This window comes from Natrix helvetica, assembly GCF_964273705.1.
Source record: "Natrix helvetica genome assembly, chromosome: 1".
Lineage (NCBI taxonomy): Eukaryota > Metazoa > Chordata > Lepidosauria > Squamata > Natricidae > Natrix > Natrix helvetica.
Genome location: NC_138548.1, coordinates 164597943 through 164614298, shown reverse-complemented (window position 1 = coordinate 164614298; position 16356 = coordinate 164597943). Strand labels below are relative to the sequence as shown.

The 16356-nt window shown below is 41.0% G+C and overlaps 1 protein-coding gene across 1 annotated transcript in view; it reads right to left on the bottom strand.

The window, feature by feature from the left end:
- The window catches only part of RAPGEF4 (Rap guanine nucleotide exchange factor 4), a 209532-nt gene that overhangs the window by 97634 nt on the left and 95542 nt on the right, over nucleotides 1-16356 (bottom strand). The window contains exon 5 of the mRNA XM_081935427.1: nucleotides 992-1064. Within this exon, the coding sequence (XP_081791553.1) occupies nucleotides 992-1064 (73 nt within the window). The remainder of the gene's footprint in view (nucleotides 1-991; nucleotides 1065-16356) is intronic.

The following is a 16356-nucleotide window of genomic DNA, read 5'->3' as shown; positions in this document are numbered from 1 at the left end:
GAAGCAGTAAACAGTGTTTACTCCTAAGAACTGGTGCCCAAGATATATTCAATATCTACAGCTAGTCAACTTCTTTCTACATGATACACAAAAACTTACAAACACTCTTGCCCCTCCGTGGCAAGAATAATTATTATTAATTTTAATTGTTTTAATAAAATTATTAAGTAATTAATTTGTTGCCTTTTCATGACACCTCAGAGGAGCTGCCTGAAAGAACCACTTCAATCTGCATAATGGTAGGGATTGCCCTGATCAATGATCCTCTTCTTAAAAATGAATAACATGGGTTTCACTGATTTCTAAAGCTTTTAGCATGAATGATGATCACTCATCATGAATTAAACTGATAATTCATTTATCTATCTATCTATCTATCTATCTATCTATCTATCTATCTATCTATCTATCTATCTATCTTATCTATCCTATCTATCTATCTATCTATCTATCTATCTATCTATCTATCTATCTATCTATCTATCTATCTATCTATCATCTATCTCAGAGGTAGTATTCTGCCGGTTCACACCGGTTCAGGTGACCCGGTAGTGATGGTGGTGCGAGGCTCCACCCACCCACTCAGATGTCATCATAGACCTTCTGCACATGGGCAGAAGGTTCTGTGCATGCTCACAGTATGCGCGCTCCCGCTACCGAACCAGTAATGAAGAGAATACCATTACTGATCGATCTATCTATCATCTATCTATCTATCTATCTATCTATCTATCTATCTATCTATCTATCTATCTATCTATCTATCATCTATCTATCTATCTATCTATCTATCTATCTATCTATCTATCTATCTATCTATCTATCATCTACGCAGTTTCACCTTAATTAACAGAGATTATATATACGATTAGGCAAGTAAAATCTGCAGGGAGTTTATTTTCCTTTACCTTTATTGTCAAATTTAGTCACTGGAATGAATGGCACAAATAGATTTTTATGTTTGCATTTCTTGTAGCTTTTGTGTACTTACTATCATTGTTGGAGCCAGTTTCCATAGCACCATATGGAGGAGCCAGAAGTCCAGACATATACTGTCGATATTTCTGAGGGAGAAAATACATCATAACATCATTTTAATTGAAATATTTATAACCATGTTAATTTTTTTTTAAAAAAACCCTAATTTCTGGAGTTACACAATATGTTCATGCGCTCTTTCTTTTTTTCACACTAAGTTCACTGAAAAAAACTGAGATATTTAACCCTCAGATAAAATGACACTGTACATAAAAACTTAGATTTGCGAAGAGATCACTTAGAATTAATCATAATTTTATTGATAACCAGATTATTAAGATTTCATGAAGTTATTCTAGAACATGTAGCTTTCTCACCTATTAGATGTTGGTTTTTATGTTGGCCCAGTTAGATGACCTGCCATTTACACTACTCTGCAAAGAGTTTAAAGCGCTCGCTCTATCTATCTATCATCTATCTATCTATCTATCTATCTATCATCTATCTATCTATCTATCTATCTATCTATCTATCTATCTATCTATCTATCTATCTATCTATCATCTATCTATCTATCTATCTATCTATCTATCTATCTATCTATCTATTATCTATCATCTATCTATCTATCTATCTATCTATCTATCTATCTATCTATCTATCTATCTATCTATCTATCTATCTATCTATCTATCATCTATCTATCCTCTACCTACCTACCTACCTACCTACCTACCTATCTATCCACCACACAAATGTCTCCTGCCACACAAATTTAGATGTATCCTTTGCCCCTGTTTTAAACATTATTTTAGGCAAGATATTATATTATGAAAATCCTCCCTACCATATCAGTTTAAATCATTGCTTTATTAAGCTTTATACTATGGCTTTTGAAAATTCTGATGTTATGATTTCATGCCTACAAACCATGATGAATTAATGGTATAGAAATGAAATAAATAATAACAATTAATCAATTAATAGAATCAGGGCCAGACCTTGTTCATTTTGTGTCTTTGTACCCCTTCAAAGCTACCACCACCATTTTAAATCACTGAAAATAATGTTGATTTCATTCATTTATTTTAAATGTAAATAAAATGTAATTAAATTAAATTATTCTCCTGGCTCCACCTATCTGTTGGAGTGCAGCCCGCAAGAGGTCTTTCAGAGACTAAATCTAGACTTCTTTTTGAATTTTTTTTTCAAAATATTTAAATGAACTAGAAGATAGATGTTGCAACCATTTTCTTCCAAAGTTATGACAATCGTTGTTCCCCTTTGATATAGTGCTAGAAGAGTAGGAGTAGTGGGGAAAGACCAAGAATGTGAGATGCACTGTCCATGTAAGATTATCGCGAAAGTGTACACTAGTCAAAAATCCGTTAACTGATAGCATCTTTTCCAATTAATGAACCAATATCAAAGGTCTAAGCCAGTGATGGCAAACCTTTTTTGGCTCGTGTGCCACAAGTGGGGGGAGCGCAGGGGGGTCGAGTGTGGGCGTGCCGCACCCATAATGCAACGCGCGACCCCCCCAGTGCGCATGCACGCAAAACGCGCCCCCCCATTTTTACATTTTTTTTGCCCTCCCCAGGCTCCAGGGGCTTTATAGGAGCCTGGGGGCGAAAAGAGCCTCCCCCGACCCCCCGGAGGCCCTCCGGAGGCTTCAGGGACTGTCCAGATCCGTGATGGTGAACCTATGGCACGCGTGCCACAAGTGGCACGTGGAGCCATTTGTCAGGGCACAAGTGACTTCCGGGTTGCTCGGAGGGTGGTTTTAAGCGTTCCGAAGGCTTCAGGGACCGTCCGAGGCTTCCCTGATGCCTTCGGAGCGCTTAAAACGACCCTCCGAGCAACCCGGAAGTCACTTCCGGTTTGCTCGGAGGGTGGTTTTAAGCGTTTCGAAGGCTTCAGGGAAGCCTCTGGAGTCGCTCTCATGAATGGAAATAAGAAAAATAGTTTTAGTTGGGAAAGATGCTATTAGACTCCTTATGATTTTAATTCAAATAAAAACAAATTATAGTTTAACATTTAGGCCAGACTGTAATTTGGAATGGTTAAAATGTCTGCAGCATACTTTATTGATTTATTGATTTAATGTGCAATGGCCGCCCATTCCAAAAGACTCTTCTAAATTTCATTCAATATTTAATACAACTATTCAGTTAGAGATTAGGTTCTGCCTTTAATGCTCATGAGTAAGGAATTAGGAGATGCCCAAAACAGGAATGTGGGGCGGCTTTGGGGGAGAATGAGAATGTGCCATTGTCACAGGCTGTCAGACCTGGAAGCCATGTTTTACCTTTTTACCTTTTACCTTTTATTTCGATTTTTATACCGCCCCCTCTCCCCAAAGGGACTCGGGGCGGTGTACAGTCAAATGAAATAGATAAAATAGACTACAAACATGGAAACATAAAAACATAGAAGAGGAGGCAATACAACACTGTACAGGTAAAGCAGATAAAAAACAGTATATAAACAATCCTAAAAAATACCCAATTAAAATTACCCAGTTAAAATATATCTGCCAAGAGGTATAATGAGATTATGAATGGTCCAGGCCGGCTAAACGGAACAGGTGAGTCTTCAGTTTTCGTCGAAAGGAGAGAAAGTCGGTGGTGGTTCTGATATCGGGGGGGAGGTCATTCCAGAGGGTTGGGCCCATCACAGAGAAGGCTCTACTCCTAGGTGTCGCCCGTTGGCACTGCCTAGTGGACGGCACCCGGAGGAGCCCCTCCCTGTGAGAGCGAATCGGTCGCAGGGAAGTGTGTGGTAGTGTGCGGTAGTGTGTGGTAGGATGCGATCCCGCAAGTACCTAGGTACCTAGGTCCTGAGCCATGGAGCGCTTTAAAGATGGTGATTAACACCTTGAAACGCACCCGAAAGACCACAGGCAGCCAGTGCAGCTCGCGCAGGAGCGGTGTTATGTGGGAGTACCTAGTACTCCCAAAAATAGCCCACGCGGCTGCGTTCTGGACTAGCTGCAGTCTTCGAGCGCGTCCCAAGGGCAGCCCCATGTAGAGGGCATTGCAGTAGTCCAGCCGAGACGTCACCAGTGCATGAGTGACCGTGCGTAGGGCATCCCGGTCCAGTAGGGGGCGCAATTGGCGCACCAGGCGAACCTGGTGGAACGCCCCCCTTGCCACGGCTGCCACATGGTCATCCATTGACAGCCGGGCATCTAGGAGGACGCCCAAATTGCGTGCCCGTTCCACAGGGGGCAATTGCTCGCCCCCTATGGTCAGCGATGGAATCAACTGACTGAACCGGGGTGCCGGTAGCCACAGCCACTCAGTCTTGGAGGGGTTGAGCTTGAGTCTTGAGTTTTGACTTTGGGACTTCAGGCCTGCCACATTTTCTACTGTGGGAAAATGGGACAGGGGATTATACAGAGTATGGGGTGCTATGTAGCTATAATAACATTCTTTCTCAGGAAGTCAAGGCCATCTTGCCCTGCAGCTGCCATGAGGAGACTGGGGGGCATCTCCTGTTTTGGGTGGTACCTCATTGGATCATGTGACAGACATGATCCAATGCTGGGCAGGGACTTGAACTTTCTTTTTGGTGGGGAAAACCTGGAAACTTTCAGATTCGGGTTTTCCCAGATGTGCCAATATGACATCCCTAATAAAATGGAACTTTGAGGAAACTCGAGCCTCAGAGTCTTCTTTCATTGGGGGTGTTCCTTGGAACCCTGATCAGCAGACTTGCACTGGCTTCCAACAATGCTAATGTTATTATAGTTACCTACAATCCATAATTCCCAAATAATTTTTTAAAAGGTGCAAATTCAAAATATTACATCATTTGAAAAGAATTATAGTTTGTGTCTAATGAAAATATTATTTTCAGCAAATCTTTCCATTTTATTGTAATATGCCAACCTGAGTTTGATCTGACAATATTTATGCATGCTCTGTTGTCTCTTGCTAGAACACTAATGTATAATAGAAAAGAACCCTCCACGCAGAGTTATTAAAACAATCCCGCTGATTAACACTTTGCATATTTATAAAGGTGATTTTCAAACTCTGCACTTATGCCAAACCGTCAATCACCAAGAACATGTACATTATAGGCAGCCCCTAAAAAGGTGTAAATCTGGCATGTCAGCAGGTATTAAAGCCACAGTCGTGAACCTATCACTTTCATTTCAAATACAATAAATCCCGCTTACAGCCTGAATGAAAGAGAATAGCTAGATTGCTTTAAAAAGCAATTTATTTATGTTTTAAATAAATTAAAATGCAGATATATATTTGTAACATATTACAAAATATCTGAAGCTTTTTTAGTTGCAGTCCCTGCCCTTTGTAATGATCTCCATCTGCTCCTGGCCGCTGTTATCCTTCAGGAAAGCTTTACAAATTTGACTTTTCCCTGGGCAATGAGCTGGGAAAATAGATAAGCCATTTTATGGAGGTCAATGGCCACCTATTCTATACCACTGATGAGCCCCTGTTGCCTTTTGCTACTGAGTTCAATTATGGATTTCAATTTTTTGTTGCTATTGTAGGATTTTTATTTCCAACATGGCTTGTTGGGGTTATTTAATGTATGCCACCCAGAGTCTGGCTATAAATCTTCTAAATAAATAAACTTCGCTGACGATGATGATTTAAGAAACTTATAGGGTAATTATATGAGCCACGATGGCACAGTGGTTAGAGTGTAGTACTGCAGGCTACTTCTGCTGACTGCCGGCTGACTGCAATTTGGCAGTTCAAATCTCACCAGGCTCAAGGTTGACTCAGCCTTCCATCCTTCCAAAGTGGGTAAAATGAGGACCCAGATTATTGGGGGCAATGGGCTGACACTGTCAACTACTTAGAGAGGGTTTTAAAGCACTGTAAAGCATTATAAAGTGGTATATAAGTCTAAGTGCTATTACTATTGCTACCCAACACCCAACAACCCTGGCAGATATTGCAGTCTGTTCTCATTTTATCCCAACAATTGGAATTCAGCTGGGAGGGAGGGAGGGATGGAAAGAGAGAGAAAGAGACAGACAGACAGACAGACAGAGACACACAAAGAATAGTTCTTAGAGCTCTGTGATGGGATTGCCATTAAAGCAACTTAACAATGATGAGAATTTCCCCCCCCCCCACAACTAAATACACCACCAACTTAAAAAAATATATAATAATGATAAAACTGGACAACCAATGCTCTTCCTAGTTAAAAACTATCCCTCGATCTCTGGGGGAAAATGGAACTTAAACCTACCTACTTCAATCCTAGCCTAACCCCTGAATCACAATGACCCTCTAACCAAAAGATACAACTGTCCTATTCAATTCTTCTGTTGAAAAACAGGAGGGGCTCACTTTCTGCAACATCACCAACTAATGCTTGTGAAGAGTTCCAGCGTGCAAAAATGGTTACGGAAGGCTTTTTATCAATACATTTATTGCTTACTGCAAGTTTCAGAAGCAGCAGCTTATAGCATATTTGCATTAATAAAATATAATGTTCCTAGATCTGTAAAAGGCTTACTGATACTATTCTAATTTAAAATATTGTCTGCTCAGTATGTTAGAATCATTAGTAAGCAATTCTTCAAGGCTTATTCAGATTGGATGTGGGGCACGGGGCTCAAAGGACTATACACAATAAATGCACTGTCGCTATATGGAAGTTGATTGTCAATTGAATGTGATAAAAAACAACCTGCCTTCTGGATTCAGTGGATGGTAAAACCTAAATTGGAATTGGAACAAAAACACTGTAGAAATTAATCACTTACATTTTTTAACTCTCCATTAAAAAAAAATCCTCTTCAATAAGAAGCTTAGTGGATATTTATTAATACCATTTTTTTGATACCAAATAAGTTCCATATCTTATTTTCTGAAGCTTTCACGGGGAAATAAAAAAGGGGATAATAGCAAAAATAAGCTACAAAATCTTAAAAATAATGAAATGAATATGAATTAGGACAAATATAATGGAGGAGGGGGAGAAGGTGGGGGAGCGAAAATAGCTGCCGTGGCAGTACTGAAAATCTAGTTACCAAATTCTATGTCAGGTCTGGAAGCCATCTTTTACATTGGGCCTTCAGGCCTGGCATATTTTCTACTATGGGAAAATGGGAGGGGGGATTATATAGAGTGTGGGTGATATATTAGAATAGAGTAACAGAGTTGGAAGGGACCTTGTAGGTCATCTAGTCCAAACCCCCTCCTCCCAAGCAGGAAACCCTACACCATTTCTGACAAATGGCAGTCCAGTCTCTTCTTGAAAGCTTCCAGGGATGAAGCTCCCACAACGTCTGGAGCCACTGGGGGAAATCGCCACAAATTCACACCCATTCCTCCTCCGATATGCATATATAGTCAACAGAACATTCTTTTTCAGAGAGTCAAGGACATCTTGCCCTGCAGCTGTGATGGTGTGACTGGGAGGCATCTCCAGTTTTGGATGGTGCCTGATTGGTCCATGTGACGGACATGTGGGTGCTGGGCAGGGGCTTGGACTTTCATTTGGGTGGGGAAAACATGGAAACTTTCAGATTCGGGTTTTCCCAGATGTGCCAATATGACATCTCTAATAAAATGGAACTTTGAGGAAGCTCAAGCCTCGGAGTCTTCTTTCATTAGGGTGTTACTTGAAACCCTGACATTCTGGTTTTCATCTTATTTCACCGTATTTTGTTGTTCACTTTATTATAATGTTTATATTAATGCATCTTCCCATAATAGTACAAACAGGCATAAATGATTAGCAGATTATAGAGGGGGGGGGGGGGGGTGGCTAGATAAACTATGACCTGTCTCTTCGGAAGAAGCCTTTGCTGCTTCTTCTCCTTAACTTTGCCTCAGGGGATACTGAAAGTTATAATAATAACTTTTACTGGTCACATTCAAGTTGAATTTACTAAACTTGACTAATTTAAACCTTCAACCACAAAATTAAAGTGTTTAAACAACTAAATAAATCACAATTCTGGGTTGGTATGATTCAGCAAAAGCCAGTTGGGGTAGCAGTTAAGGCACCAGAGTAGAAATCATGAGTCCTAGTCCTAACTGTGTAGAAAACACAAAAGATTGTTTGGGGCGATATGCAAATAATTGCTGTTAGATCGGGTAAAGGAAAGGCACACTCAGGCTTAGGCAACAACAGCTCTTTATTAACTCAGTAGCAACTATGTACAATCCAGCGAAGGTTCAGTCTGACAGCAGCCCTTTTCTAGGGAGCTGTCAGACCCTTCGACCAATCAGATTAAACCTCTGTTCCCACCGGAACAGAGGATCTTGGTGGAAACCATTGTAACTGCTTCTGGTATCTAACAATTGCATATAATTTTTCTACATTATAAACCGTCCAGAGATTACTAAAAGGAGGTGCAGGACAGTATAGAAGTCTAAAATGCTAATGCTAATACATCCAAGAAAATGCTATTCTTTATACAAAGCATAATTTCAATTCTTCCTTAAGATTTTTTAAAAATCAGACTTAGTTTTAGACTTCGAATAACTTTATTGTCAGACTTTATGCTATAGACCAGGGCTGTCAAACTCGCGTCCCAAGGTCTGGATGCGTCACACACTGGCTACGCCCACGTCCAGTTTAGCGAAGGGGGGAAAAGTTGTGATATGTCACGAGACGATGCCGTGATGACACGAGTGTGACACCCCTGCTATTGTTCTGACCTAGGCTTCCCCCAAAAGCACAAGGCAGAGTACTGGTCCTGATAAAACCCCTTTTATTAAACGAATGTGAATTCCTCTCATTCACATTCAGCAAGGCTTGGCAAACAATCTTTCAAAGGAATATTTAAGACTACAGACCTTATCTATCTTGGAAAGCTGCCATGTAAATATTTTCCAAATGAGGTGCTGGGCAAGGAAAGACTGGGCACAGAGTTTCTGAGATTCACGGACAGATCTTCACACTCCTGAAACAAATCTAACGACCGAATGAACTAATTGTTTCCTGCAAAAGCCCATTTTCCTTTCGCGCCTCTTTTATTTCCTTTGGGAGGGGCCAATCACCTTCCACCTGTGACTTTACTCCTAAGTGTACCCTGATTTCTGAGTTGTTCTTTTCTTCTGGCAGTTCTGCACATGCACACACGGGGAACAGGCTCTAGCTGTTCCTCTGCCTCACTGCTGCTCTGTAGGCACCTGATCACTGCCAGACGGCCTCGGCCCTATCTCTGCCTGACACAGAGCCCTTGTCCGAGCCTTCCCTAGCCTCCAGGACTGGCTCATGCTTCTCCCCAACCTCCTCACTGTCCGACTCTGCTGCCAGCTCCACTGGCTGCTGGCAGCTCACAACAACTATAGATTCTTTTTCCAATGACCAGGTTCCTCTTTATGAAATTATCACGTCCTAATCATTTGCACTGAACAGCATTTACAGTGCTTCTTATGCTGCTCAATTGCCGTAAGAGATTTGCTACACGTTTTGGTGAATACATTTACCAACTAGCTGATTCTTCTTTGAAATTTTAAAAAGAAATCCGAAAATTGTCTTACTATCTGGGCAAGTTTATTTTTAATGCATTTAATAACCGGGAAGAGCAAGATTAATTATATGGCGGTTCCCTGATGGTTCTCATGTATGCAGGTTTCCTTCAGCCAGTGTTTTGATCACGGAGCCTCTGTCATGGGAATACTCTACCCTCCTTATGAAAAATGCAAAAATCCTTCAAAGCTTGATATAGCATTGGTTGCACTAAGAACTATAGCAGTCAGATAATACAACATAAGCCCTCAACTTATGACTGCAATTGAGCCCAAAATTTGTGTTGTTAAGTGAGAACTTTGTTGAGTGAGTTTTGCCCCATTTTACCACCTTTCTTGCCACATTTGTTAAGTGAATCACTGCAGTTGTTAAGTTACTAACATGGTTTTTAAGTGAATCTGGTTTCTCCATTGACTTTACTTGTCAGAAGGTTGCAAAAGGAGTCACATAATAATAATAATAATAATAATAATAATAATAATAATAATAATAATAATGATGATGATAATAATAATAATAATAATAATAATAATAATAATAATAATAATAATAATAATAATAATAATAATAATAATAAATTTGGATTTATTAGCCGCTCCCTTTCCGAGTAGGACTCGGGGCGGCGTACAATGGAGCATAAAACATAAAAGATATATAACAGCACAAAAACGTACATACATACACAACACACATACATACATACATACACGGAGGAGGAAACAAATTACATCATTAGACAGTTAAAAATCAGCTTTAAAATACCCCAATTGTAAAAACCCAATATGCAGTTAAGAGTTAATATTTAAGGACAATTTAAAAAACAGTTAGGAGGAATGGGAAAATTACGATTGCGATTGAGCCAGGCCAGATAATTGAAAGAGGTGGGTCTTCAGCTGTACACGGAAGGAGCGGAGATCGGAAGTAATCCTGATGTCACGGGGGAGGTCATTCCACAGGGCTGGGCCCATCACAGAGAAGGCTCTGCTCCTGGGTGTCGCCCCCCGGCACTGTTTGGCGGACGGCACCCGGAGAAGTCCCTCTCTGTGTGAGCGAATTGGTCGTAGGGATGTGTGGGGCAGGATGCGATCCTGCATATAACTAGGCCCTGTGCCATGGCCTCCGGGACACTGCAACCCATGGGTGAAATTTAGCAGGTTCTGACAGGTTCTAGAGAACCGGTAGCAGAAATTTTGAGTCGTTTGGAAAACCGGCAAATACCACCTCTGACTGGCCCCAGAGTGGGGAGGGAATGGAGATTGGGCAATATCCTTCCCCTGCCATGCCACCAAGCCACACCCACAGAACCGGTAGCAAAAAAACCACAAGAATTTCACCACTGCTGCAACCGTCATAAATGCGAGTCAGTTGTCAAGCATCCAAATGTAAACCATGGGAAACCTGTAATGGTTGCAAATGTGAAAAATGGTCACAGTCACTTTTTTCAGTGCCGTTTCAAGTTTGAACGGTCACGAAGCAAACTGTTTTAAGTTGAGGACTACTTGAAATCCTACTCATAGACAAAACCTAGCTATGTGGTTGGTAAGAATCAAAACTCACTTGATTGCATCTAATCAATCATCCTATAATTTGAACACCCAGAGCAATGTGCTACTTTGGGCAAAATAAACGACAGCATCCACCAAGGGGTGGTGAATACCAAGATGTACCATCGGTTCCCAAGATCACGTAAAACAATGGTGGATCTATTTTTGTGGCCCCTGAAATTCTCCCAAAATGTGCCACTGAAATTCAGTAACATGTTTCTGATAAGGATCTTTTCCTTACCTTGAAAGACTGCCAGTCTGTATGAAAAAATGCTACAAAGAATAGTATTTCACCAAGCAATAGAACATATTGTACTGGGATAACAAGAAGAAAGCATAATGTGATTGTTTCCCCTGAAAACAACCTATCACAGCGATGGTGAACCTTTTTTGGCTTGCGTGCCACAAGTGGGGGGAGCGCAGGGGGGTCGTGTGCATGCGTGCCGCACCCATAATGCAATGCGCGACCCCCCCAGTGCGCATGCACACACAAAAGGCACGAACCCCCCATTTTTACATGCTTTTTTCACCCTCCCCAGGCTCCAGAGGCTTTATAGGAGTCTGGCGAGGGTGGAAAGAGCCTCCCCCCCCCGGAGGCCCTCCGGAGGCTTCAGGGATCGTCCGGAGGCTTCCCTGAAGCCTTCAGAACGCTTAAAATGACCCTCCGTGCAAACCGGAAGTCACTTCCGGTTTGCTCGGAGGGTTATTTTAAGCGTTCCGAAGGCTTCAGGGACCGTCCGGAGGCTTCCTTGAAGCCTTCTGAATGCTTAAAACGACCCTCTGAGCAAACCGGAAATGACTTCCCGTTTGATCGGAGGGTTGTTTTGAGCGCTCCGAAGGCTTCCGGGACCGTCCGGAGGCTTCCCTGACGCATTCAGAGCACTCAAAACGACCCTCCGAGCAAACCGGAAGTCGTTTCCGGTTTGCTCGGAGGGTCGTTTTAAGCGTTCAGAAGGCTTCAGGGAAGCCTCCAGACGGTCCCTGAAGCCTCCGGAGGGCCTCCGGGGGGGGCAGGGGAGGCTCTTTCTGCCCTCGCCAGACTCCTATAAAGCCTCTGGAGCCTGGGGAGGGCGAAAAATGGCTTTTAAAAATGGTGAACTCAGCTGGCCAGCGCGCCTTGCGTGCCCTGACAAATGGCTCTGCGTGCCACCTGTGCCACGCGTGCCATAGGTTCGCCATCACTGACCTATCATCTATTTACTACGAGATATTGGACTTAACATACTTTGCTCGATATAGTGCTAAGAAAAATGTGGAATTTGATACAACAACTTTTCCAAAAGTTTTTTCAGGTTAAATCTTTATTTTGGACCACAGCTTTGTGCTCAACACCACTGTGTCCTTTTGTAGAATCTTTTTCTTATTCCAGTGCTATTAATAAGAACCCAAATTTGAAATCAAGAGAGTGTTAGCTGGAAATTAAGAAGTCCAAGGAACTGTTTCTCTGGATTGTCAAGAATGCCTAAACAACATGCTGGAATAAACGATGGCATCATCTACTGAAATCCTAGTACCCCGATATCATAAACAGCTCTTCTTGGAACAAGCCTCTCTAGGTTAGAGACTCAGATGAGACCTATGAATAGATAGATGTTCAAGAGAATTTGAGGAGGAGGGTTAATCCAATGAAAAACGGTGATAAATTTGATAAGATTTTATCAAAGATAGAAGTACCCTCATTACAGATAATCACCATAGGAAAATCCAAATACAAGTGACCAATATTTAGCTTGACCTTCCTATGCTGTTTTTAGTATCCTTGAAAAAAGAACCAAAGAGTATAGAATCTAACCAACTACCACCACGCCTCTGCCCCATAACAATTCATGCTTTGTTCAATGAAATTATGCCAAATGAGACAGGGTCTTTCCCAGGGAGACATGTTTGCTAGCAGAAAAGTGCAAGTTCTATAAAAGCATCTCCGAGGGAATGAATGCATGAATAATAAGTCAACAACAAATCCTTTTGCATTATTCTGCTTCATTTAATTTATGGCTGAAATCAGTCATGTAGTCCTCTAGCTCAAAATTCAGGAAGAATCTCACAGAGTTTCCTAGAGGCGCCTACTCAGGAGATACATTTAATAGCTGGGTAATATTAATACTCAGAAGAGAATAAAACAGAGAGAAAAATGGTAAGAATGGGGGAAAGTGAGCCATCTGTAGTGTTTGATTTTTTAAAAAAAATTCTATATTAAGACTGATTCATTCCAATGTAAATTGTAAAATCCAAGACTTATTTCTTTAGGCCCAGAGTAAAGTTAGAAAAAATGTACTATTAAAACCACATTAGGAAGTTGCTGTTTTTTTTGTTTTATCATATGAATTATGATAAACGATCTAAGTGACTATCCTGAAAACAAACTCAAAACCTCAGAAGTCAAGCTGAGCGCTTTCTGCTTCTCCATTATCTCTGTTGTAGAGATTCTGCAATCATAAAAGAGCAGGAAATTGTGGGGATGATACAAACAGCAGGAGAATGTGCCTCTGGTGCTTCTTCAAGCTATCACACAATTGCAAAACTGTTTCGCAGTGTTGTTGACTTGAAAATATACAGAGGGCGAAGCCGTTGGGTTAGACCCTCTGTTGACGCATGCAAAAGCATAAATATGTGTGAGGATTGCTTAGATCTTGCATTAATAGAAGGACATAGCATCAATAATGAAAACATTACAAGAAGCAGCATTTTTTTCACACTGAGAGCATTTCAGAGCATTTATTTTCCCTAATAAAGGATATACTATATGCAGGCTGTGCTAAATGTGGTTTAGCCTTAATCAGGATTTTTGAGAATCACCAATAGTCCCCAAATGACAAAAGTGCTTTGGTTTACTCAGTTTCTCAACAATTAACTAATCAACACTATATGTTGTAGCACTAAATGTAATTCAGGGTTTTTTTTATGCACACAGACTACGGAAAAATAATAAAGCAATCAAAATTGTAAAGAAGTAGTATCAAGATTTTTTGCTGCCTTTAAGTTTGACTTGTGCTGTTTTAGTCTGTGAAAAGAAATTGAACTTGAAAGAAGATCATGAAGGAGATTACAGTATCTGTTGTAAGACTCAATGTTATAAAAAAATAGCTTGGGGCCCTTTGAGATAATTAAACATTAGTGATATTCCATATGTCATTGGCCCCCAACCTATTGGGCACCAGGGACCGGTTCTGTGGAGAGAGGTTTTTTTGTGGACCAGAGGGGGGCGTGGTTTCATGTCCTGCCTGCATCCTGTGGATGGGGCTTCGCTTGTTTGTACGATCCAGTTTCTGGCATGCCAGTCCATGGACCGGGGGTTGGGGATCCTTGCCTTATGTGATAGAACCATGCGTATTACCTAGCAGATCCATCTGGTTTATGCAAATGGACTATTAATTTTTTGCAGATGCTTTTGAGAAGCATCACCAAGGTTCCTGGTGCTACATATGCCCACCTGCTCCTGGAAAGCCAAGCAGTGTGCCTCCTACACTGCTTTTTGCAGAAGAATAATTCATAACAACAAGCCAGTGTTCTGTGGAACGTTGAGTAATTCTGCTTTATTCGCTTGCTAGGGAGGTTGCAGTTCCATTAGATACTGTGGGAAAAACTAAGCACTATTGCTGGTCTTGTATGCTTCAGGTTGAGATGAACAAGAAGGGGAGGGGACTGGCTTTGTTTAATGATGCATGCGAGTGCAAGTTTGAGCAAAGCATTAGGGAGGGGAAGAAGGGAGCAGCAATCAATTGTTGCCTAATTTATATAATATTTCCACATTTGACAGAAGCAGACTGAAGCCAATTGCTTCCCCAAAAATCATAAGCAGATATGATTTTTCTGCACAGTACTTATCAGGGATTCATTAGCACAGAATGATAACTTGTGGGAATTATTTAGTTAGTATAGCAGGAATAAGGGGAACAGAGACATGCTACTATTCCCCCCCCCCAAAAAAAAAAATCAGGAAAAATAAAAAAAGGAACTATATCCCACCCACCCCCGTGCTCTTAAAAAGAGATGGCACTATGAAGGAGTGGAAATAAGACTGATTCATATTCCATAACATATTCCATGTCATACTCCTGCCCACCCAAAGACTGTCAACTTCTTCATATGATTACCCTGTCCTGTATATAAATCAAAAAAATGTTTCCATCTCATATTTGAAAGAAGCCTAATGGATCTTGAATATGTATAAGTTTTAGACACACTCACATAAATTATAAGTACTAGTAAATGCATATTTATTTCTTTGTTTATAACAAAATGGGTCCCAAACCTTTGGGCATCAGGGATCGATTCCATGGAGAATGATTCTTCTGTGAACCAGAAGGGACATGGTTTTGCATGCTGTCTACATACCGCGGATGGGGCTTCACTTATTTGCATGGCCCGCGGACCTGTGCCAATCCACGGACTGGGGGCTCGGGACCCCTGGTTTATAGAATCCATATGGCCACCCAACTACAACAATGTGATTCTGGTGGTGTACATTAAACCAAAGAAGAAAAATAGAAAAATAAAACACGCAGAACCACCATTAATTGGCAGTCCGATCTCCAATTTATTGCACTTCTCCAGAAGAGAATTATCAGTCAACTAGACCAAACACTCTAAATTTATTAATTTATATTCTGCCATTTCTTCTTTCAATTTTCCGCCCAATAAAACAGGCCGGGGCAAAAAAGACAAGTGAGTCAAAGTCACCCAATGAAGGAGGATTTTAGGTCTCCCTACCAACTGCTCTCCCACTCTCTCTGCAGAAGTGCTGATTAACCCATAAAGACACAGGTATGTGTCTTTTATTAGCACAGGTATGGGAGAATCCAGTACTTTACTACTAGCCACAGATTATTGTTTATGAAGTATTGTTATGGGATTGCAAATAGATTCAATATAATTCATTGTACCATTAAAGAGAAAAATGTTGCAGACCCATGCCAAAAGTTCTCTGACAGTTTAGTTTAGTTTACTTTATTGTCATTGCACCTTGTACAAACTAAATTAAATGCAATCTTCAGAGTACAATGACAGTTCAGGTTGTGGTGGTTAAGTAACCATGTGCAGTCATTAAGCACAACATCAAGTGGTGGCTGGTTTGCTCATTGACTTGACTTATTGGAAGCTGACAGTGAAGATCATAAGTGGTGATGATGTGACTGTGGGAAGCTGTGACCATTGTAACTGTGTGCCGGTTGCCAAGTGCCCCAATCATGATCCTGTGACTGTGGGGACATTGCGACAGCCACTACTGTATGTGTAACCACATACAGATCTACTTTAATGTAGCCTCAATGAGTTTAGTAAGGCTTACCCCCAAATAAATGGGTAAACTATTACAATTCGAATCATATAAATCCTTAAAACACTGGTCTTACTA